At 48.9% G+C, this 25,252-nt stretch overlaps 2 protein-coding genes across 8 annotated transcripts in view; one reads left to right on the top strand and one right to left on the bottom strand.

Annotated features, from left to right (window-relative positions):
* Positions 1-24,429, top strand: part of TJP3 (tight junction protein 3) — a 51,964-nt gene extending 27,535 nt beyond the window's left edge. For all 5 annotated transcript variants that reach the window (XM_083594437.1, XM_083594435.1, XM_083594438.1 and 2 more), the window contains exons 10-20: positions 42-117; positions 823-979; positions 3,072-3,180; positions 3,899-4,118; positions 5,851-6,047; positions 7,463-7,558; positions 8,220-8,290; positions 11,068-11,379; positions 19,617-19,874; positions 22,120-22,172; positions 23,851-24,429. In XM_083594437.1, coding sequence (XP_083450563.1) covers positions 42-117; positions 823-979; positions 3,072-3,180; positions 3,899-4,118; positions 5,851-6,047; positions 7,463-7,558; positions 8,220-8,290; positions 11,068-11,379; positions 19,617-19,874; positions 22,120-22,172; positions 23,851-23,959 — 1,658 coding nt within the window. In that variant the 3' untranslated portion in view covers positions 23,960-24,429. The remainder of the gene's footprint in view (positions 1-41; positions 118-822; positions 980-3,071; positions 3,181-3,898; positions 4,119-5,850; positions 6,048-7,462; positions 7,559-8,219; positions 8,291-11,067; positions 11,380-19,616; positions 19,875-22,119; positions 22,173-23,850) is intronic.
* Positions 1-25,252, bottom strand: part of GAMT (guanidinoacetate N-methyltransferase) — a 215,843-nt gene that overhangs the window by 170,849 nt on the left and 19,742 nt on the right. The gene's annotated exons all lie outside the window — the stretch shown is intronic.

Below are 25,252 nucleotides of genomic sequence, written 5' to 3' on the forward strand. Positions count from 1 at the left end.
GTGGTTTTCAGACTGTCTCTGTGTCCTGTCCCCCTCGCCAGAAGTCCAAGGGAGCCCTGAAAACGACTACGATGCCCACACTGACACCTTTGCCTCCCAGACCGGCACAAATTATGGGTAAGGAGCATGGCAGAGTCCTAGCGGCTCCAGAGTTGGCCGCACGCATCCTGGCCCTGAGAGTGTTTTTCTTTTTCTTTTCTTTTTTAAATATAATTTTTATTAACAGGCCAATCAAATCACATTAATTCCAAATCACATTAGTTCCAAATTATACAGCCAGATTTTTAAAATTTTGTTGGGGGTACCCATACTTCAAGCTCCGAAAGGGGTCCAAACATCACTCTTGCTGCTGCTTTAATTAAACAGTTATAATAATAATAATAATAATTTATTTATACCCCGCCCATCTGGCTGGGCCTCCCCAGCCACTCTGGGCGGCTTCCATAAAAACCAAAAATACAGTAAAATATCACACGTTAAAAACTTCCCTGTTCTATCCAGTTCTGTCCAGATAGTCTCTTTGTTATTTTCCTCATCTTCTTGTTGTTATCATATATTCCTTTCTTTGTGATCTCTGATAATCTTCACAAGCGGGTTGAAAACAAACATCTCCTGTGTGGGTTTTACACTCTCCAAGAGTCATATCACATAAAGGACAGACGCCATTTCCACACCTCCGTTAAAAACATTCCCACAGTCTGTCCGTTGATTTCTACAGGCTTGCCAATCTATATCTCAGGGAGCCCTGCCGGGTCAAGATCACATTCCAATAACCATACATTCACATTCCCTGAGAGCGTTTTTCGTCCTCTCCTGTTTCAGATACAGCCCCGATTCGAAACTGGTTCGTTTCATAAAAGCCAAGAGCATCGGTCTCCGTCTGGCCGGCGGCAACGATGTCGGGATCTTCGTTGCCGGGGTGCAGGAAGGCAGCCCGGCCGAGAGCCAAGGGATCCAGGAGGGAGACCAGATCCTTCAGGTAAGCAGATCCCTCGCCTGATCTGCCTGATCTCCGCAAGGTCTGTGATGTGATGGGGACGCGGGTGGCGCTGTGGTCTAAACCACTGAACCTCTCAGGCAGGCATGGGCAAACTCGGCCCTCCAGATGTTTTGAGACTACAATTCCAATAATAATAATAATAATAATAATAATAATAATAATAATAATAATAATAAATTTATTTATACCTCGCCCATCTGGCTGGGTTTCCCCAGCCACTCTGGGCGGCTTCCAACAGAATATTAAAATACAGTAATGCATCAAACATTAAAAGCTTCCCTAAACAGGGCTGCCTTCAGATGTCTTCTAAAAGTCTGGTAGTTGTTTTCCTCGTTGACATCTGACAGGAAGGTGTTCCACAGGGCGGGTGCCACCACCAAGAAGGCCCTCTGCCTGGTTCCCTGTAACCTCACTTCTCGCAGAGAGGGAACCGCCAGAAGGCCCTCGGGAGAGGGACCCCGGTGTCCGGGGTGGAGACACTCCTTCAGGTATACTGGGCCGTTTAGGGCTTTCAAGGTCAACACCAACACTTTGAATTGTGCTCGGAAACGTACGTATCATCCCTGACCACTGGTCCTGTTAGCTAGGGATGATGGGAGTTGTAGTCCCAAAACACCTGGAGGGCCGAGTTTGCCTATGCCTGCTCTTGGGCTTGCCGATCAGAAGGTTGGTGGTTCGAATCCCCGCAATGACGGGGTGAGCTCCCGTTGCTTGGTCCCTGCTCCTGCCAACTTAGCAGTTCAAAAGCACGCCAGTGCAAGTAGATAAATAGGTACCACTCCAGTGGGAAGGTAAACGGCGTTTCCATGCGCTCTGGTCTCCATCACCGTGTCCCATTGCGCCAGAAGCGGTTTAGTCCCGCTGGCCACATGACCCAGAAAGCTGTCTGCGGACAAACGCCGGCTCCCTTGGCCTGAAAGCGAGATGAGCGCCGCAACCCCAGTGTCGCCTTTGACTGGGCTTAACCGTCCAGGGGTCCTTTACCTTTTTACTGTGCGCCGGAAAAATTGGAACACAGTGGGGGTTTTTTATTTAGCAAAACTGTATAGATGGCTGAATTTTGAAAAATAAACCTTTCTGTACATTCTCTGTTGAAGAACAGAATGGGCAATCTAAGAAACGTCTGAACATTTCAGTATAGTGTAGTATAGGACCAAAAGAATAGTGTTTTTTTTTTGCAGAATATGGATAGGTAGCTTTGCAAATGTATCAGAAACGAAAAGGTCAGAAAAGAGGAAGGCTCGGTGGGGAGATGAGAGTTTGTTTGTCTCAAATGAGACCTCTCCTATGTTAAGGAACATAGGTAAGAGACTTGTTTATAGTAAGAGTCTCAAAGTCTCCTGACCCAGTAAAGTAGCTGGGTTCTGTGTTATAAATCCAGAACCGCTAGTTAGTTTTCCAATGTAAAAAACAAAATGTGGTGTGGCACAAGCAGATTTTTATCCTGAAAGTGTGACGCAGAGAGAAAAAAGGGCACCCCAAAGGTCATCCAGCCCAACCCCCTTGCAATGCAGGGAAATTTTGCCTGTTGCGAGACTTGAAAGCACGAACCTGATTTTGAAGAGTCTCGTGCTCAACCAAAGGGACGCAGGTGGCGCTGTGGGTTAAACCACAGAGCCTAGGGCTTGCCGATCAGAAGGTCGGCAGTTCGAATCCTTGCGATGGGGTGAGCTCCCGTTGCTCAGTCCCTGCTCCTGCCAACCTAGCAGTTTGAAAGCACGTCAAAGTGCAAGCAGATAAATAGGTACCGCTCCGGCGGGAAGGCGAACGGCGTTTCCGTGCGCTGCTCTGGTTCGCCAGAAGCGGCTTAGTCATGCTGGCCACATGACCCGGAAGCTGTACGCCGGCTCCCTCGGCCAGTAAAGCGAGATGAGCGCCGCAACCCCAGAGTCGGCCACGACTGGACCTAACGGTCAGGGGTCCCTTTACCTATGCTCTACTAAGAAGCACTGCTCAGAGCAGTTTGGAAGAGTCTTATTTCAGAGGTCAAAACAAGTTTGCATTCAGACAGAGGTGCGGAACATTGTTCTCTTTGCTTCCTTACTCCTTGCTCCCCGGCTCCTGCCCACAGGTGAACGAGCAAGTTTTTCATAACCTCACCCGCGAAGAGGCCATTCAGTACCTCCTGGAGCTGTCGCCGGGCGAAGAGGTGGCGTTGCACGTTCAGAATAAGCAGGACAGTGAGTAACTCGCCATTGCCGTGTCCCCCCCAGCCCTCATTTGCCATTGCTTAACTAGGACTTGCCGATCAGAAGGTCGGCGGTTCGAATCCCCGTGACGGGGTGAGCTCCCGTTGCTCGGTCCCTGCTCCTGCCAACCTAGCAGTTCGAAAGCATGTAAAAGTGCAAGTAGATAAATAGGTACGGCTCTGGCGGGAAGGTAAACGGCGTTTCTGTGCGTTGCTCTGGTTCGCCAGAAGCGGCTTAGTCCTGCTGGCCACATGACCCGGAAGCTGTACGCCGGCTCCCTCGGCCAGTAAAGCGAGATGAGCGCCGCAACCCCAGAGTCGGCCAAGACTGGACCTAATGGCCAGGGGTCCCTTTATCTTTACCTTTAAAAATACCAGGCAAGCCCCACAAATTACCCAGACATGCATTGTAAATAAAAGCACACATTCTACTCATGTAAAAACACACTGATTCCCGGACTGTCCGTGGGCCAGATGGAGAAGGCGATTTGGCCAGATCCAGCCCCCGGGCATTAGTTTGCCAACCCATGCGTTATGGAGAGCAAGGTCGCCTGCCTGGGGTTCAATGTAATAATAATAATAATAATTTATTATTTGTACCCCACCCATCTGGCTGGGTTTCCCCAGCCGCTCTGAGCGGCTTCCAACAAAGATTAAAAATACATCAAAACGTTCAAGCCTTTGTTTCTCTCTCTCTCTCCTCCTATCAGTCTACAGGAAGATGGTGAAGTCCAACGTGGGTGACTCCTTCTACATCCGCACCCATTTCGATTTTGATAAGGACGCCCCCTCTGCTCTGAGCTTCACCCGTGGTGAGGTCTTCCACGTGGTGGACACCATGTACCGGGGGAAGGTCGGAAGCTGGCTAGCCATGCGGATGGGCAAAGATCTCCAGGAACTCGACAAGGGCATTATCCCAAACCGAAACAGGTATCCTGGCGGGAGATGGGCTGTCTCTGAGGGTCCCTATGTTGTTTGTTGTTGTTGTTGTTGTTTAGTCGTTTAGTCGTGTCCGACTCTTCGTGACCCCATGGACTAGAGCACACCAGGCACTTCTGTCTTCCACTGCCTCCCGCAGTTTGCCTATGTTGTTTAGCCGTGTCCAACTCTTCGTGATCTGGCTTATTTTACAAGGGGGTAGTCCCAGTCAGAGTAGACAACCTTGTATTAACCAGTATACAGTACTGACTGCACGGGATGCAGGTGGCGCTGTGGGTTAAACCAGAGCCTAGGACTTGCCGATCAGAAGGTTGGTGGTTCGAATCCCCGCGATGGTGGGGTGAGCTCCCGTTGCTCGGTCCCTGCTCCTGCCAACCTAGCAGTTCCAAAGCACGTCAAAGTCCAAGTAGATAAATAGGTACCGCTCCGGTGGGAAGGCAAACGGCGTTTCCGTGCGCTGCTCTGGTTCGCCAGAAGCGGCTCAGTCATGCTGGCCACATGACCCGGAAGCTGTACACCGGCTCCCTCGGCCAATAAAGCGAGATGAGGGGTCCCTTTACCTTTACTGACTGCACAGTATTGCAATATTTCGTACAATATTAGTTAAGACTCGCACTGCAATTAGCAGAGACTGTATAGCTATTTGTATTGGCTGCACAGGGTGATATAATCCGATATTAGAAAGACTCAGAGTAGACCTATTGATAAATTCCAGCATTAGAAATACTCAAGAGTTAGACCAATTGGAATTAATGGAGACTCTAGCCCTTAAATTATATTGGCTGCATTTTTTGTTGTTGTTGTTTAGTCGTTTAGTTGTGTCCGCCTCTTTGTGACCCCCTGGACCAGAGCACGCCAGGCACTTCTGTCTTCCACTGCCTCCCGCAGTTTGGTCAGACTCATGCTGGCCGCTTTGAGAACACTGGTGCTTTGAGAACACTGTCCCACCATCTCGTCCTCCGTCGTCCCCTTCTCCTTGTGCCCTCCATCTTTCCCAACATCAGGGTCTTTTCCAGGGAGTCTTCTCTTCTCACGAGGTGGCCAAAGTCTTGGAGCCTCAGCTTCAGGATCTGTCCTTCCCGTGAGCACTCAGGGCTGATTTCCTTCAGAATGGAGAGGTTTGATCTTCTTGCAGTCCATGGGACTCTCAAGAGTCTCCTCCAGCACCAGAATTCAAAAGCATCCATTCTTCGGCAATCAGCCTTCTTGATGGTCCAGCTCTCACTTCCATACAACACTACTGGGAAAACCATAGCTTTTACTATACGGACCTTTGTTGGCAAGGTGATGTCTCTGCTTTTTAAGACGCTCTCTAGGTTTGTCATTGCTTTTCATCCAAGAAGCAGGCGTCTTTTAATTTTGTGGCTGCTGTCACCATCTGCAGTGATCGTGGAGCCCAAGAAAGTAAAATCTCTCACTGCCTCCATTTCTTCCCCTTCTATTTGCCAGGAGGTGATGGGCCCAGTGGCCATGATCTTCATTTTTTTGATACTGAGCTTCAAACGATATTTTGCGCTCTCCTCTTTCACCCACATTAAAATGTTATTTAATTCCTCCTCACTTTCTGCCATCAAGGTTGTGTCATGGGTATAATCCCATGGGATTACTGTGCTTAACTGGCCAGCAAACTCGCCTGACCTGAACCCCATAGAGAATCTATGGGGCATTGCCAAGAGAAATACCCTCCACCCAACCCATCCCGTGGTTCTCCTTTGCACCCCAGGGCAGAACAGATCGCCAGCTTGGAGTCCGTCCTCAAGGCCACAGCGGGGGCCGCCTCTTCAGGGCCGAGGGCTGAGTTCTGGAAACTGCGGGGCCTGCGAGGAGCAAAGAGGAACCTACGGAAGAGTCGCGAGGACCTGTCTGCCCTCACCAAGCAAGGGCACTACCCGCCGTACGAGAGGGTCGTTCTGAAGGAAGGTGAGGGCAGTTTGCTTTGTTTCTGGGGACTAAGCGGTGCGCAGTGTCAAATTTACGTATAAGCTAAACAAGCTATAGCGTAAAGGTAAAGGGACCTCTGACCGTTAGGTCCAGTCGTGGCCGACTCTGGGGTTGCGGCGCTCATCTCGCTTTATTGGCCGAGGGAGCCAGCGTACAGCTTCCAGGTCATGTGGCCAGCATGACTAAGCCGCTTCTGGCGAACCAGAGCAGCGCACGGAAACGCCGTTGACCTTCCCGCTGGAGTGGTACCTATTTATCTACTTGCACTTTGACGTACTTTCGAACTGCTAGGTTGGCAGGAGCAGGGACTGAGCAATGGGAGCTCACCCCGTGGTGGGGATTCGAACCACCGACCTTCTGATCGGCAAGCCCTTGGCTCTGTGGTTTAACCCACAGCACCACCCGCATCCCAAAGCTATAGCTTAGGGCCTCACTATTTTATTTTATTTTTTCTGGCCCATGTAGGACCAGTCTGGATAGTTGGCCTTGGTGAAGATTTGATGTTTTCACGCACCCCCCCCCCCAAGTTTTTGATTGGAGTTACTGCTGAAATGAGGCTGCATTTTAATGTTGTGTTTTAATCTTGTTTTTTACTTGTAATTTAATCAATTGTTTTTATACCTGGTGTTAGCCGGTCTTGGCTGGGGAGGGTGGGGTATAAATAAAATTTATTACTACTTCTTCGTCTTCTGGTGGGATATAAATAAAATTTATTTCTTCTTCTTCTTCTTCTTCTTCTTCTTCTTCTTCAACAAGGTCAATAATAGTATATTTGGGTATTTTCAGTGCTTTTTTTCTGGGGGGTCCGCATATCCCTAAACATTCTCTGAATCTTTGTACTTTTGTCCATTTACTATACAGAAACGTAACTTTCGGGTTGCAAACGCGGCAAACCCGAAAGTGTATTCTTCTGGGTTTCGCCGCATGCGCAGAAGCGCTCTATCGCACCGTGCGCATGCACAGAAGCGGTGCCTCTACTTTTGGATTCTTCAGGATACATACGGACCCTTGGAACGAATTATATCTGTATCCAGAGGGTCCGTGGTATTTATTTCCCCCGATTTGAACTATAAAATGGTGGTTTTCTTGAGTCAAAATGAGAGTACCTCTAAACATTGTATTTTATTAGGGAAAAAACAACACTGGGTATGTTTATGCAACGTTATGCACGAGGCTTAACCACTGGCCTTTGGGAACCTGGCGCCTTCCAGATCTTTTTGGACTACAATTCCCATGCTGGCCGGCGGTTGATGATGGGAGTTGTAGTCCGAAACATACACAGAGCATTGCCTGGAAAATGTTGCCCTGATCTCCTCCGTGACAGAGGGAGATATAGATGCAATAAATGAGTAGGACCCCTCTGACTTTCCTCCTCTCCTCCTCCTCCCCGGCAGCAACCTTTAAGCGCCCGGTCGTGATCCTGGGACCCATCGCCGACATCGCCATGCAGAAACTCAGCACCGAATTGCCGGATCAGTTTGAGATTGCAGGTGAGCCTTCTTCCCCACGACCCGAGTCCGGTGCATAGCTGTCAACCGTCCCTTATTTGGCGGGAAACTCCCTTATCCCAGCGCTGTGTCCTGCTGCTGTCCCTTATTGATGATGTCCCTTAAATTTCCCGGGTTTCAAAGGAAGCAGCTCCTCTCCCTCCCTCCCTACCGGCCAGGGAGGCTCCAACTGTGTTGCTTGGCTGCGTTGCTCACCCAATAAGGAGTCTAAGAACGACTGAGGGGTGGAGCTTGCATGCCTTGTGCCCATCAAATTGGCCGCGTTGCCTGGGGACTCGCCTTTGCTCAGCGCTTCCCAGCGGAGAGGTGACGGTGGTTTTCCTTGCTGCATCCCCTTTGCCGGGTTGCTGCGCTGTGGGAACCACCACTTGAGGCTGGGCTTTCTGCCTTTGGCTCGGAGGGGCTCAAAAGTCGAACATACCTGTGCTTGGAAAATCCCTTATTTTGGCTGCTGATCCCTTATTTTCGAGGCTGCTGGTCCCTTATTTTCAAATCTGTAAGTTGACAGCTATGGTCCGGTGGGGCTGGGAGGGCCAGGTCTTCATATGTAGTCCGACTCACTGTGCTTTGACCGACTCTTGCGCAGTCAAAGATGGAAAAACAATATCCATCTCTCTCTCTCTCTTTCCCTCCCCATTTTTAGAGAGCGTGGCGAGAGAAGGGAGCTCATCAAAGGTTATCAAGCTGGACTCCGTGTGGCATATTGCAAAACAGGTTAGAGGCGGGGGGAACGTCACGAAAGCGGGGTCCGAGGGGGTGGGAAGCAGATGCTCCCTCGCTCTGAAGCCCTTCCCTTCAAAATAAGACGCTAGTCCTCATGGTTCTGTGTTGCGTTCTGAAGGCGAAGGAAAGGACCGGACCCTGATTAAAACAAAACACACGAGGCTTGGCCAGCAAGACTCTGGGAGGATGTGCCAATAATAAACGCCTCTCACACCCTGGCCCAGGTCCCTTTTATTAACCAAAGAACTTTTAACACAGCACTTGTAAGAACCAATCCGAGGTCCTCTGAGCATTTCAAAAACAACCACTACGTGGGTACAAAGTTAGATCCAAGAAATCCTTTTAACTACAAAGACTACTTTGAGCATGCAAAAATAAAACAGGAATCCAGAAGGAATGCATTTAGCAAACCCCGGAGGTCATAAACAGGCAGTAAACAGGACAGAAATATAGTATTTACCATATCCTTGTGAACTCTGTTTCCTGAACTCTCTCCCTGGCCCTAAAATTAGCAAAACTAACAAAAGCTACATCAGAACTACCTTCTGTCTTTATGACCCAGGATGCCTGGTGAAGCAACTGGTCTGTGTTTTAGAATGCTTAGACGCAGGTGGCGCTGTGGGTTAAAGCACAGAGCCTAGGGCTTGCCAATCAGAAGGTCGGTGGTTCGAATCCCCCATGATGGGGTGAGCTCCCGTTGCTCGGTCCCTGCTCCTGCCAACCTAGCAGTTCGAAAGCACGTCAAAGTGCAAGTAGATAAATAGGTACCACTCCAGCGGGAAGGTAAACGGCGTTTCCGTGCCCTGCTCTGGTTCGCCAGAAGCGGCTTAGTCCTGCTGGCCACATGACCCAGAAGCTGTACGCCGGCTCCCTCGGCCAATAAAGCGAGATGAGCGCCACAACCCCAGAGTTGGTCACGACTGGACCTAACGGTCAGGGGTCCCTTTACCTTTATGTGCCTGTCAGGCATAGAAAATGGACAGTAGAGAAAATGGACAGAGATGCAGAGGCTTGTGGGATGGAATCAGAACTCGTGTCAAATGGCTCAAGCCCAGTGAAAGCAATGCGTTCATTGCTGACACAATGGCTTGCTACGTTTTCATAATTCCTCATAGGAATCCCACATGGCCACCACAGTTCTGAACAGAAGAAGAAGAGTTTGGATTTGATATCCCGCCTTTCACTCCCTTTAAGGAGTCTCAAAGCGGCTCACATTCTCCTTTCCCTTCCTCCTCCACAACAAACACTCTGTGAGATGAGTGGGGCTGAGAGACTTCGGAGAAGTGGGACTGGCCCAAGGTCACCCAGCAGCTGCATGTGGAGGAGCAAGGAAGCGAACCCGGTTCCCCAGATTACAAGACTATTGCTCTTAACCACTACACCACACTGGCTCTCAACAGAGGGGTGATTTAAACAGGGAGCCGCCTTCTATCAGGTCAACGCATTGGTCACTCCAGCTTAGCATTGTCCACACGGACTGGCAAAAGCTTTCTAGGGAACGTCCCCATCTGTACTTGGAGACTCTGGGATTTGCTCCTTGTAGCAAAGGGGCCAACTGAGCAGATGCCAAGGCAATAAACAACTACCGTATTTTTCGCTCTATAAGACGCACCAGACCACAAGACGCACCTAGTTTTTGGAGGAGGAAAAGAAGAAAAAAAATATTCTGAATCTCAGAAGCCAGAACAGCGAAGAGGGATCGCTGCGCAGCGAAAGCTGCAATCCCTCTTGCTGTTCTGGCTTCTGGGATAGCTGCGCAGCCTGCATTCGCTCCATAAGACGCACACACATTTCCCCTTACTTTTTAGGAGGGAAAAAGTGAGTCTTATAGAGCAAAAAATACGGTATTTTACTTTTAAAAGACAACTGAAGGCGGCCCTGTTTAGGGAAGCTTTTAATGTCTGACGTTGTATTGTTTTTAATATTTGGTTGGAAGCTTCCCAGAGTGGCTGGGGAAACCCAGCCAGATGGGTGGGGTATAAATAATAATAATAATAATAATAATAATAATAATAATAATTATTATTATTATTATTATTATTATTATTATTTTCTTGAACCATGCAATGTCTTGTCTTTTAAATCAGATTTAAACATCACACATTATAAGTACAGGGCTGCCTTCAGATGTCTTCTAAAAGTCAGATAGTTGTTTATCTCCTTGACATCTGACGGGAGGGCGTTCCACAGGGCGGGCGCCACCACTGAGAAGGCCCTCTGCCTGGTTGCCTGTAACCTCACTTCTCGCAGGGAGGGAACCGCCAGAAGGCCCTCGGAGCTGGACCTCAGTGTCCAGGCAGAACGATGGGGGTGGAGATGCTCCTTCAGGTCTACTGGGATGCTTAGGGCTTTCAAGGTCGGCACCAACACTTTGAATTGTGCTCGGAAACTCCCTGGGAGCCAACGTAGGTCTTTCAGGACCGGTGTTATGTGGTCTCGGCGTCCGCTCCCAGTCCCCAGTCCGGCTGCCGCATTCTGGATTAGTTGTAGTTTCCGGGTCACCTTCAAAGGCAGCCCCATGTAGAGCGCATGGCAGTAGTCCAAGCGGGAGATAACCAGAGCATGTACCACTCTGGAGAGACAATGCACAGGCAGGGAGGGTCTCATCCTGCGTACCAGATGGAGCTGCCCTGGACACAGAACTGACCTGCGCCTCCATGGACAGCTGTGAGTCCAAAATGCCTGCCAGGCTGCACACCTGGTTTCAGATAGATAGCCGCCCTGGATGCACGATTGACGGCCTCATCTGTCGCTTTCCTGTCTCCCAGGATAAACACGCGCTTCTGGACATCACCCCGGCAGCTGTGGAGAGGCTCAACTACGTCCAGTACTTCCCCATCGTGGTCTTCTGCGAGCCGGACAGCCGCCAGGGCGTCAAAGCCATGCGCCAGTGGCTGGCCCCGGAATCCAAGAAAAGCTCGCGGCGCCTCTACGCCCAGGCTGGCAAGATGCGGAAGGACTGGAGCCATATCTTCACGGCCACCATCAGCTTGGCTGGCGGCTCCAACAGCTGGTACCAGAGCCTCAAGGACATCATCCGGGTGCAGCAAGCCCGACCCGTATGGACGACAGAGGAGCAGGTGGGTGCTGTCTGGGGTATCGGAACCTGGATCTCACGTCTTACGCTGCGGTTGTGCCACGCTGGCGTTTTCTCTTTTTTAATGAAATATTTTCCATTTGATTTTTAAAAATGTCAGCTTCGTTCCGGAGCTGAGAGAGGCTGGGAATGAAAGCAGGCAAAGAGAGATGAGGAGATTGGAATGTGAGCTGGGATGTGAGAGGGAGGAGAGGCAGCCGAGTGGCATAGCTTCAGAGAACAGAGAGCAGGCAGCAGATAGCAAAGATCCACAAAATAGCAATCTTAGCTCAGAGACGGAAGGGGAGAGGCCAGGAATTGTTGTTGTTTAGTCGTGTCCGCCTCTTCGTGACCCCCTGGACCAGAGCACGCCAGGCCCTCCTGTCTTCCACTGCCTCCCGCAGTTTGGTCAAACTCATGTTGGTCTCTTCAAGAACACTGTCCCACCACCTTGTCCTCTGTCCTCCCCTTCTCCTTGTGCCCTCCATCTTTCCCAACATCAGGGTCTTTTCCAGGGAGTCTTCTCTTCTCCTGAGGTGGCCACAGTCTTGGAGCCTCAGCTTCAGGATCTGTCCTTCCAGTGAGCACTCAGGGCTGATTTCCTGAAGAATGGAGAGGTTGGATCTTCTTGCAGTCCATGGGACTCTCAAGAGTCTCCTCCAGCACCACAATTCAAAAGCATCCATTCTTCAGCGATCAGCCTTCTTGATGGTCCAGTTCTCACTTCCATACATCACACCTGGGAAAACCAGAGCTTGAACTATACGGACCTTTGGTGGCAAGATGATGTTTCTGCTTTTTAAGATGCTGTCCAGGTTTGTCATTGCTTTTCTCCCAAGAAGCAGGCGTCTTTTAATTTCATGACTGCTGTCACCATCTGCAGTGATCACGGAGCCCAAGAAAGTAAAATCTCTCACTGCCTCCATTTCTTCCCCTTCTATTTGCCAGGCCAGGAATAGCTACCCCAAAAACTCGAAGGCTCGAAAAGGTCAGTGAGAGGAGAGGAAAAGAGTGGAAGCGAAAGGGTTTTTTTCCCCTGTTGGAAGAAGAGGAAGGGGCAGAGTTTAGACTCAGGCAACTGCAAACTTGTAGTCAGACACTGAGGAGTGATTTATGTGTTTGAGCAATAAACCTTTACTGCCGGTGTCTCGCTTCTGTGGGAGAGCCAAGCCGTTACAAAAATATAAACTTATCGCAAAATCAATTAAAAGTCCATATAAAGAGATTGTTCTGAATCTCAAGACTCCCCCCCCCCTCCATGGGTCCTAATTTCAATATTTACAACAGCATATCAATGCGTTATCCACATTTTTTATCCGTCCAAATTGTCCATAGTCTTTGTTACCTTGCAAGGGAGATTCAAAATCTTGCTGGTGTTTTCATCTGCTTACAATGATCTCCTAAATAAATTATAATTTTTCCCCATTCTTTTTAAAAGTTCTTGTCCTCTTGGTTCCTGAGCTTTCCAGTTAATTTTGCGGCTTGTTGTCGTTCCTGGTCCTTTGGAATCTCAGTACCTATAATTCCTAATTTAAAAAGCTTCTATTTAAGCAAAAGTTATTTTAAACACTTTTCCCCCCATTTCATTATATATCATCTCCCAGAATGTTTTTACACGTCCACCACACATGATAAAAGGTACCTTCTTTTTCTTTACATTTCCGGCAGGTATTTCTGCTTGTTCTATACATTTTCCCTAACTTACTAGGAATCAAATACCACCGGTACATCATTTTCATATACAGTCGTACCTCGGGAGTCAAACAGAATCCGTTCCGGAAGTCCGTTTGACTTCCAAAATGTTTGAAAACCAAAGCGTGGCTTCCGATTGGCTGCAGGAAGCTCCTGCAGCCAATCAGAAGCTGCGGAAGCTCCGTTGGACGTCCGGCTTCCAAAAGAACGTTCGAAAACCGGAACACTCGCTTCTGGTTTTTGATTGTTCGGGAGCCGAGGTACGGCTGTAATTTCCTTTCAGCATACAACATGCTGCACGCTAGCGTTTTCAAAGAAGAACGGTTGGCTTCCGATTGATAACCATCATACTAATTAATACTATTTATTTTTAGCATTGTGCATCATTCAAGAATGGGCGTCCAATTGTTTGCATTTTTTTGAGCTGCTTTTTGCCATCTGGTGTCTCTCTGTAATAACGTTTTCTTATTCTCTCTTTTGCATTGGACTGATCTTGGGGTTGTGTTTTTAAAAAAGGAGGAGGAAGTTTGCAACCCTCTCCAGGAACCCTTTAAGCTAATGGGCAATAACTTCCATCTAGCAGAAAATTTCCTGTTTTCTTAGATATTTCTCTTCTCTGCCCTCAATGATCTTACGGATGAAACTGGTTTTGGTTGGGTTTTTAACAAAACGTTCTAATTGTTTTTATCGCTGATGCTTTTCGTTGTGAAATTGCTTCGAGGTATTTTACAAGAAGCACATTTCAAACGGAACAAAATCAGTAAGTGCCTGTCTGCTGATCTACAACAACTTATACCCAAATGTATAAAGTTGGCATGCATTTTAATAGGTAAATTCTCCTTGTAATGTATATTTTGAACAGCTGATTTTATTGATGTTTTGAATTTATTATTTTTTAGGTCCGCTTGGTTTTTAACTTCTGGCTTTTAACAGATAATTTTAATGTATCTTCTGTGCAATTTGGACGGCTGCCCAGTCGCTCTGGATTTGAACACCTCTTAGGATATCGTGACCAAACTTTGCATGACAGTTCCTGAGATCAGGAGCCGCTTTTCATCTATATTTGGATGCCTGATTTTATCCAGATTTTGCACAATCATTCCTGAGATCAGGGAACTGGTTTTCCTCTATATTTGGATAAAACGGGGGGTTATTTTGAATCAAGATGGTGAACTGAACCTTTCGAAACAGCCCTGATTTTTGTTGGAGAAAAGCAAATACATTTCCTTCTTCTGAGCTTCTAGTTAATGTATGAGTTACTTTAAACAACACGAGGGCGATCTAGACATCACCGGGTGCCGAGTCATATTCTTGTTCTCTCCCAACACAAGATCTTTGTCTCTTTCATCTTTACTCATCCCACAAATAGTTGTTTCATGAATAAAGCCTCTGAACTCCAGAAACTGTAAGTGATCAAATAAATCAAGCAGCAAGCACTTCTAACAGGTTATGGGCCCAGGCGTTTATTTGGAACCCCAAACGGATTTTCCCAAAGTTTCCTTTCCAAAAGCCTTCCCATTCCAGCGAGAGAGCCAGCGAGAAGGGGAGTGGATTTCAAGAGAAGTGAAGAGAAAGGATGGGTGGACTGGACTAGGAAGAAAGAGCCGGCTGCAAGGAATCTGCAAAAGCAAAAATCCTAGGTGTGCCTCTCCCCAAAGGCTATTGGAAAGCAGAAGGGGGAGGTTTACATTGCTGAGAACTGGAACTTGCAGAGAGATGAACAATGGCTGGAATTTAGGCAAGGGCAGTAATCCTCAAGTCAAAGGAGCAGATTTTTCAACGGTGGATGTTCAAGATAGAGAATCTCCTAGCCTGCTGCTGATTTTGCGCAATCGGATAACAAAGGGCAGGGAAGCAAAAGTCATTGTCTTTCGGTGGAAGATTCACTGATAATACACACCAGAGGATTGGGGAAACCGTACTCAATTAGGCTGAAACAGGATGGAGACTTGCAAACTCGCCTAGAAATTCTTCGGCGACTGAGAAAAGTCGGCGATGATTTTGACGACAGCCGTGCAGCGGTTTCCGTGTTACGTCGTTTACGCCAATCCTTTGTTCCACTGATAAATGCCCTGGAGACCCAACCAGAAGCAGATTTGAGTCTTTTCCAAACAGGTTGAAGAGTGTCACAGGATTAAGAGCATAGCTGTCAACTTACAGATTTGAAAATAAGGGACCAGCAGCCTTGAAAATAAGGGACCAGCAGCCAAAATCAGGGACCTGCAGCCTCACCTGTTCCAGGCACTCCAGTCTTCCTGACCTCCTGCAGTCTGGTCAAACTCATGCTGGTAGCTTCGAGAACACTGTCCAACCAACTTTGTAACCAGAGGTTCAACTGAATAGAATCTGAATCACATGCACCACAAGGCCTATGCAGCCTCAACTTAAGATGGCTCCCCGGCCTGGCTTTGCACTGCAAAGTTTGCAGCAGCACGTGCAACAAAATGGCGTCCAGCATTCAAAAACCCCCTCAGCTTGCATTAACTAGCCACACACAAGGCATGCAAGCTCCACCCCCCAGTCGTTCTTAGACTTCTTATTGGGTGAGCAACACAGTCAAGCAACACAGTTGGAGCCTCCCTCCTCCCTGGCCGGCAGGGAGGGAGGGAGAGGAGCTGCTTCCTTTGAAATTTAAGGGACATCATTTAAGGGACATTTAAGGGACATCTATCAATAAGGGACAGCAGCGGGACATGGCGCTGGAATAAGGGACTGTCCCTTCAAATAAGGGACACTTGACAGCTATGATTAAGAGAGTTATTGGGGAGGAACGCAGCACAGACCCTTGTCAAGGAAAGAGCAAAGAACGTGTTTTCGTTGTGGGGAAATGGGACATCCAAGGGAACATTAGAAGTCTGGGGTGCAAGCTTTAAAGCTACCTGGTTTGTTGATTCTGGTGCGAGCAATCATCGGACAAGTTGGGTGAAAGATTCCAGCATCGCGGGGAGGTGGGCTGGATGAGCTCCCATGGTCCAACTTGACAGTTCTATGATTCTAGAAGTGACACATCTTTGTAGCACCGCTTGATCCAAACCACAAAGACCGGATTTACTTTGCCGATGGGAACAGTAACTTTCCTATATATAATATATACAGTGGTACCTCGGGTTAAGTACTTAATTCGTTCCGGAGGTCTGTACTTAACCCGAAACTGTTCTTAACCTGAAGCACCACTTTAGCTAATGGGGCCTTCTGCTGCTGCTGCGCCGCCGGAGCACGATTTCTGTTCTCATCCTGAAGCGAAGTTCTTAACCCGAAGCACTATTTCTGGGTTAGCGGAGTCTGTAACCTGAAGCGTATGTAACCCGAGGTACCACTCTGTGTGTGTGTGTGTGTGTGTGTATATAATTTTTATTAGTTTTTTTAACATATCATTTTCAAGAGTAATTAAACATACTTTCACACCTTATTCAAATTTTTGACTTCCATCAATCCTGTCTGAAAACTTTCCAATCTTAATCTCTCAGTATGCATTACTTATCTTCCCTATTACATTTCAAACTCATAACCAACATCTCTCTCTTTTTCTACCTTGTAACACTTCGTATATTTCTCCTTACAAAACTTCTAGCGTAATTTGTTGATCACAGTTGCTCTTCAAATAATTCATATACTTCTTCCAATCTTCCGTAAATCTCTGGTCCCGCAGGTTTCGAATCCTTCCTGTCATTTTGTCCAATTCTGCATAGTCCATTAATTTCGTCTGCCGTTTTTCTTTCGTCGCAATTTCTTCTTGTTTCCATTTCTGGGCTAACAATATTCTTGCCGCTGTTGTTGCATAGAAAAACAATTTAACATCTTGCCTATTAATGAGTCGTACAGCAACATTCCTGAATGGAAAGGCCAATACTTTCTCAAGTGCGTCCAGCGAAGATCATTCCCAAACTCATTCCCCAAGTAACATCCTCCGGTTGGTGTGTGTGTGTTTTTGAATGTCGGAAGCCAAGGTTTTTGAGATGCTCTTGGTGTTCTGGAAAAATATTGGCTCTTCTGTGCCTTTACCCAATAAGAAGCAATAAAAGGTAAAGGGACCCCTGACCATTAGGTCCAGTCATGGCCGACTCTGGGGTTGCGGCGTTCATCTCGCTTTACTGGCCGAGGGAGCCGGCGTACAGCTTCCAGGTCATGTGGCCAGCAGGACTAAGCCACTTCTGGCGAACCAGAGCAGCGCACCGAGACGCCGTTTACCTTCCCGCTGGAGCGGTACCTATTTATCTACTTGCACTTTGACGTGCTTTCGAACTTCTAGGTGGGCAGGAGCAGGGACCGAGCAACGGGAGCTCACCCCGTCGTGGGGATTCGAACCTCCGACCTTCTGATCGGCAAGTCCTAGGCTCTGTGGTTTAACCCACAGCGCCACCCGCGTCCCTAATAAGAAGCAATACAGAAAGGCAATGGGCCTGTCTGTTGGCGTCCTATGCAGAACGGTTGAGTTCCCTATTCGAGCTGTTTTGACGTTCTGTCCAGCAACTCATGCACACCTAAAAGGTGTCTCTTCAACTTCATCTTCTAGCTGACAAGCAAGCTCTGGTTTGGTTACGCTGATACCCAATGGGCGAGAGATGCCACAGAAAGGAAATCTACCAGCGGTTACCTGTTTCATTTTCGTCAAGACATGATCAGCTGGCCATACAAGAAGCAATCCTCAATTTCGCTGTCTTCTGCGAACGCTAAATCCCTTATTGCGATCTCTGCCAGCCGAGAAACACAATGTCTTTTTCAACCACTGCGTGGCCTTGGAAACTTCTCCTACCTGGGCAGTTATCTTTCCACAAGGGCCAACATTGATGCCAAAATCCAGCATCACCTGAGCTCTGCGAGTGTGGCTTTCTCCCGATTGAAGCGCAGAGTGTTTGAGGACCGGGACATTCACAGGGAAACCAAAATGCTCGTTTACAAAGCTATTGCACTACCACCCTTACTGTATGCTTGTGAAACGTGGGCCACGTATAAACACCATCTCCAACTCCTCTAAAGATTCCATCAACGGTATCTCCGAAAAATTCTACACATCACTTGGGAAGACAGGTGAACTAATGCCAGTGTACTGGAAGAAGCAAAGATCGCCAGTGTCAAAGCGATGATTCTTCTACATCAACTTCGTTGGACCGGTCATGTTGTTTGGGTGCCTGATGATCGTCTTCCAAAGCAACCACTCTATTTCGAACTCAAAATGGAAAGCGTAATGCTGGTGGTCAACAAAAGAGGTTTAAAGAATGTCTCAAGCAAAAGTAGTATAAACACCGGCAATTGGGAAACACTGGCTTGCAAGCGCTCCAGTTGGAGAACAGCCTTTACCAAAGGTGTCATGGGCTTTGAAGACACTCGAACTCAGGACACAAGGGAGAGACGTGCTAAGAGGAAGGCACGCTTGGCAAACCCTCACCGGGATCAACTCCCGCCCGGAAACCAATGTCCCCACTGTGGAAGGACGTGGGGATCCAGAATTGGCCTCCACAGTCACTTACGGACTCACTGTTAAAACCGTGTTTGGGGAAGACAATCTTGCTCGGCTACGAGGGATCGCCAAAGACAAAGACCAGAAGGTCGTGGAAACAGCAGCAGCTAAGCTCTCTGAGGAGCACGGAGGCTGTCACAGCCTGAGAAGATAAACCCAAAGACTAAACACATCGGCGTAAAGTTATCTCCTTCTGAAGGACGTGCGGCAAAATGGCATCGTTGGCTGACGGTCTCAGCTGTCTTCAAATTGCCACTGCCTCGCCTGAGAATGCAAAACTATTTGAGAAGGCGGCTGGTATTGCAGAAAAGCAAAATATCTTTCCTTCTCCTGGACTTCTGGCTAATGCGTGTGTTGCCTTGAAGCCTGCAAAGGTGCTGTTTTGTCTAGAAATTGTTTCGTAGCCTCTCTGCCTCGGCTAAATCCCGCCGCACGGTCACAGATCCGTTTAGTTGCTCTCTCCCAACGTGTTGAGAGGCAAAACCTTTCGTCTCTGCTCATCCTTTAATAGTTCCGGCTGAGAGGAATCCGTTCCTGCGTAAATAAAGTCTCTGCAGAAACTGTAAGTGATCGTTCCGGCCTAATTCACCCAAACTGCGAGTTCCCCTAACACCGCTTTCGAAACTGCCCATATTTTAACAACTGACTTCAGAAGCTACCTGTGTTTTTAAAAACAAACCAGCTTGAGGGCGGGCTATTAGAATTCCAGAGTGACACACGAGTAAATTTATATTTTGTGTAAACGGCTGTGAGGTTTGTTTGTTTGTTTAATCATTACCGTAATTTTCTGCTCTATAAGACTCACTTTTCCCCTCCTAAAAAGTAAGGGGAAATGTGTGTGCGTCTTATGGAGCGAATGCAGGCTGCGCAGCTATCCCAGAAGCCAGAACAGCAAGAGGGATTGCTGCTTTCGCTGCGCAGCAATCCCTCTTGCTGTTCTGGCTTCTGAAATTCAGAATTTTTTTTCTTGTTTTTCTCTTTCAAAAACTAGGTGCGTCTTGTGGTCTGGTGCATCTTATAGAGCGAAAAATACGGTGCGTGATACGCAGGTTAGGTTAAAATAAACTCACCTGCCTCCCTTTTCCGCCCAGGTGGATTTTCCAGCCGAGGAAGGCTTGGACCTGCTGAACCAGCCCTCTCCCACCAGCCCGGGCTACTTGACCTGCGATAGCCGAGCCAACAGTGACTATGATGAGACGGACGCAGAAGGCGAAACTTACACTGACCAGGAGCTGGATGAATCCTATCAGGAGCCGGCCCTGGCTCGCTCCTCAGAACCCACCGAGCAAACCACGGATCAGGACCTCAGCGAGAGAGTAGCAGCTGCTTTGGCTTACCCAGTTAAGCAGGTAAGGGTAAAGGAACCCCTGACCATTAGGTCCAGTCCTGGCCGACTCTGGGGTTGAGGCGCTCATCTCGCTTTACTGGCCGAGGGAGCCGGCGTACAGCTTCCGGGTCATGTGGCCAACAGGACTAAGCCGCTTCTGGCGAACCAGAGCAGCGCACGGAAACGCCGTTTACCTTCCCGCTGGAGTGGTACCTATTAATCTACTTGCACTTTGATGTGCTTTCGAACTGCTAGGTTGGCAGGAGCAGGGACCGAGCAACGGGAACTCACCCCGTCATTGCGGGGATTCGAACCGCTGACCTTCTGATCGGCAAGCCCTAGGCTCTGTGGTTTAACCCACAGTGCCACCCGCGTCCCTAGTTAAGCAGGTAAGGAGTCCCCAAATGCGTTCCTAGGGGTCATCTACTCCAACCCGATCCCTGTTCTGCTGCATTGCTGGGCAGCCCATGTGATGGGGGTGTTACTGTAGCAAGAAACAGAACAGTTTGAGCGTATTACCCCAGTCCTGGTCTGCCTGCACTGGCTACCAATTAGTTTCCGGGCCCAGTTCAAAGTGCTGGTTTTGACCCATAAAGCCTTAAACGGCTCAGGACCGCAGTGCCTCAACGAACGCCTCTTTCCATCTGAACCTACCCGGACCCTGAGATCATCTTCTGAGGCCCTCCTTCATGTGCCTCCTCCTCGAGAGGTCCGGAGGGTGGCAACACAAGAACGGGGCCTTCTCTGTAGTGGCTCCCCGTCTGTGGAACGCTCTCCCCAGGGACATTTGCCTGGCACCTTCATTACACACCTTTAGGCGCCAGGCAAAAATGTTCCTTTCCAACCAGCCCTTTGGCTGATCCGATTTACATCCTCTGCCCTTTTAAAATGCGTTGGGGTTTTTCATGGGGAGGGGTATTGGGTTGCTGTTTTCATTTTTATTAGGTACCGTTTTTTTCGCTCTATAGGACGCACTTTTCCCCCTTCAAAAATGAAGGGGAAATGTGTGTGCGTCCTATGGAGCGAAGAAGCCATTGCCCCGCGACCCTCTCCTGGCTGGAGACGTGACGCGCGGCTATGGCAGGAGCCTCTCGACTGCGCGCCTTTCCGCTGCTTCCCGATCTCCTCTTTGGGGCTGGTGGTGGGCTTCCCCTGCCAGCCCCAAAGAGCAGGTCGAAAGGAACCTGAAGCCTGGAGAGCGAGAGGGGTCAGTGCGCACCGACCCCTCTCGCTCTGCAGGCTTCCAAGCTAGCCGCCTGAAGGCGACTGAACGCACCTTATGTGGCACCTTGTTTTAGAGGGGGAAAACAAGAGGGGGGAAATTCTCCCCCTCTCTGCGCAGCGCCTCCTGCCACTTTGCTGAAGGGGCGCTGGGCAGAGAGGGGGAGAATTTTTTTTCTTGTTCTCCCCCCTCTAAAACAAGGTGCGTCCTATTGTCCGGTGCATCCTATAGAGCGAAAAATACGGTATTTTGTGGTTTTATATCTTGGTTTTATTCTGTGAACCTATACCCCCAGGTATAGGGCAGTATATAAATTCAAACCATCTGGTACGCAGGATGAGACCCTACCTGCCCGCAGACTGTCTGGCCAGAGCGGTGCATGCTCTAGTTATCTCCGCTTGGACTACTGCAATGCGCTCCACGTGGGGCTACCTTTGAAGGTGACCCAGAAACTGCTATTAATCCAGAATGCGGCAGCTAGACCGGGGACTGGGAGTGGAGACCATATAGCACCGGTCCTGAAAAACCTACACTGGCTCCCAGTACGTTTCCGAGCACAATTCAAAGTGTTGGTGCTGACCTTGAAAGCCCTAAACAGCCCAGTATACCTGAAGGAGCATCTCCACCCCCATCGTCCAGCCTGGACGCGTACTCTCTCCTCCTGTGTTTTCCAGCAGCTGTTCTTCAGAAGCCTCACTGCCTCTGAGCACAAAGTCAGAGCCTAGCCATCACCGCTAGCGATAATTTTATTATTTGTACATCGCCCATCGGACCGGGTCGCTCTGAGCAGCTTCCGGCAAATTAAAAACACCAACCCCGGTTCTGAAAACAAATGGTGCAAATGGGAAGCGATTCTCCTTGAATTAAGAGTATCCCAAACTTTGGATCCCCGGTTGTCGTCGGACTACAACACCCATCATCCCTAGCGAGCAGGGGATGATGGGATTTGTAGTCTCAGCAACAGCCGGAGACCCAGCTGTTGGGAAGCCACCAATTTTAAGACCTGTGGTTCTCACCTGCTGATTCCTCTTTCTTCCCTCTCCAGCACGACGGCGACCAGCAACCCCAAGGCCAGTGGAGGGAAGACTACGGAAACAGGTAAACATCTCCGAAACTTGCTTTTTGCATTCTGGGGTACCAGGAAAATGACCACCCAAGTGGGAGGCTGATTCTTGGTTTCCGAGGGCACGAGATGAAGAGTTTGGGGGTCGAGGACACAGGTTAGGGGCTGCAGCAAACCTGCGAGTTTTAAAAGAGGGCGGTCGGCCGGTCAGCGATCCCTTGGTAGAATCCTGTGCGCTGGCTGCGGTTGTGAATGATTGCTCAAGTTACTAGTTCACATTGTCAGTTGTCGCCAGCCGTCTGATCAGGGCCGGATTTAGGTCTAAGCTACTAAATGGGGCCCTTTCTATGTCCAGCTGTCCTTTGTCAACAACAAACTGTCACTGTTTTCTTGTGTTGAACCTAAGCTGTATGGTAATTGATGGACCTAATAGGTATCTTAAGCCATTTGCACATCTTGCCGTGCAACCAGTCCATGCAGAATGTCGGCACCCTATATATAGAAAGGAGCAAATCAGGGATATTTTAGGGAGCAGGCTAGCAGGCTTACATGACTTACATCCTAGGAGCCTACACAACACAAAACACTGTTGCTAGATGTAGGTTTTATTTTATTTGTTTTTTATCTTATATTTTGGAAATGTACATCCAGGTGATTTTTTTCCCTTTACATTTTTTTTTTGGGAGGGGGTTCCCAAGAGAGCGGGGCCCTAAGCTATAGCTATATATATATATATATATATATATATATATATATATATATATAGAGCTATAGCTTGTGTGTCCAAACTTTTTTCAAAGAGGGCCAGATCTGATGAAGTGAACATGCGTCGCGAGGGCTGACCAAAGTTTATCGGATTGAAGTTGCTGAGCTTTTTATTGAATTTTACCCCAGGAAATAGGGACGCGGGTGGCGCTGTGGGTTAAACCACAGAGCCTAGGACTTGCCGATCAGAAGGTCGGCGGTTCGAATCCCCACAACGACGGGGTGAGCGCCCGTTGCTCGGTCCCTGCTCCTGCCCACCTAGCAGTTCGAAAGCACATCAAAGTGCAAGTAGATAAATAGGTACCACTCCGGCGGGAAGGTACCGTATTTTTCGCCCTATAGGACGCACCGTCCCATAAGGCGCACCTAGTTTTTTGGGGGGAAATAAAGGGGAAAAAAATATTTCCCCCCCAGGCGCGGGGCTGGGGCGAGGGAGGCCCGAGCTTCCCCTGACCCCAGCCCCCAAACAGGCAGCTCTCTGCAAGCCGTAGGAGCCCAGCGCTGGCTCCCGCTGCTTGCGGAGAGGTCCGCGAAGCCTGGAGAGCGAGAGGGGTCGGTGGGCACCGACCCCTCTCGCTCTCTAGGCTTCAGCGAAAGCCTGCATTTGCCCCATAGGACGCACACACATTTCCCCTTCATTTTTGGAGGGGGAAAAGTGCGTCCTATAGGGCGAAAAATACGGTAAACGGCATTTCCGTGCGCTGCTCTGGTTCGTCCTGCTGGCCACATGACCCGGAAGCTGTTCGCCGGCTCCCTCGGCCAGTAAAGCGAGATGAGCGCCGCAACCCCAGAGTCGTCCGCGACTGGACCTAACGGTCAGGGGTCCCTTTACCTTTTACCCCAGAAAATAAACTGCCACAGGGGGGCTGGATCGTACGGACCAATGGGCTGTGCTAAGAACCGACTTTATTTTGCTTAATTTTGCAACCTGGTTTTCCTCTCCCCCAGGGAATATGAACACGATGCCCTGCGGAAGAAGTTCACCCACGCGCAGACCTACGACTCCGAGTCGGACCAGGACTACGGTTACGACTGGGGACCTGCCACAGACCTCTAGACTCTTCTGCAGAGATTGGGGTTTGCCGGCTGGAGGAATACACGGTGTGCGTTGTGTTATTTTTTTCCCATTTGGAAATTCTGCGCCTACGACATCCCTGTACGCCCTCTTTCAAGCCCCAGGTCCCTGAGGATCAGGAGAAACTCAGGTCCTGATTTCTCGCAGCACCACCTAGCAAGGAATCGTTCCGCCTCCCTTTGCTCCGAAAATCCCGCGATCTGGGGGGGGGGGGGGAACGACGTGTGCCAACGGCTCGCAGCTTTTGAACAAACGACCTCGAGGTAAATCAATCCTTTTTTAAAAAAACGAGAAGATGGAAAGTAAATAAATCTCCATGCACACCTGCAAAGTTTGGGCCAGTTTTTTAATAATAATAATAATAAAAAACCTCCGTTATTGATATCTCACTGTCGAAGAAACACTCAAAAACACCCCTCTGGATTTTTGCCTTAATAAATAGCTTGTTTTAAGTTGTGTTTCAGTTCTGGGTTTTTGGGTTTGGGTCGGGTAGGCAGGAGCTGAAAACTCCAGATAGCTTTTCCTGGAGATACTTGCTTTCCAGATTTATTTCATCTTTCGTTTCCTAAAATGTTCACATCGTTAAAAACAACACCACAAATCCGTTCGCCTTAACGCAGCTTTGCAGGTTCTTTCTCAGAATAGAGAAATCGGGAAGTTAAAGCGAGTTGTTTGTCAGAATTGTAAATGGAGAAATGAGGATCTCTCAGGGGCTGAAGGCCGTGTTAAAATGAGAGAGTCACAGGAGGCTGCTTGTTTGAGCAGAGAAAATACCATATTTTTTGCTCTATAGGGTGCACCTAGTTTTTGGGGGTGGAAATAAAGGGGGGAACATTATCCCCCCTTCCCAGCCCCAAAGAGCAAAGAAGCCAAGACAGCCAGCAGGATGGATCCCGCTCGCTGTCTGGGCTTCCCTTTTAGCCCCCAGAACGGGTCCGGAAGCGGGGGCGAGGTTGCACGTAACCTCGCCTTCGCTCCCGGAGCTTGCTGCTATCCGCAAGCCTTCTGAGCCCGGCGGGAACTCCAGCGGGCTCCCATGGCTTGTGGATAGCTTCCTGAAGCCTGGAGAGCGAGAGGGGTCGGTGCGCACCGACCCCTCTCGCTCTCCAGGCTTCAGCGAAAGCCTGCATTCGTTCCATAGGACGCACATACATTTCCCCTTCATTTTTGGAGGGGAAAAAGTGCGTCCTATAGAGCGAAAAACACGGTATGCTGGCGAGGGCATATTTTACCCTCCCACTTCCTGCTTAAAAGCGCCTCTCAAGCCGGGGGAAA

The sequence above is a fragment of the Podarcis filfolensis genome (genome assembly GCF_964270895.1).
Source record: "Podarcis filfolensis genome assembly, chromosome: 18".
NCBI lineage: Eukaryota > Metazoa > Chordata > Lepidosauria > Squamata > Lacertidae > Podarcis > Podarcis filfolensis.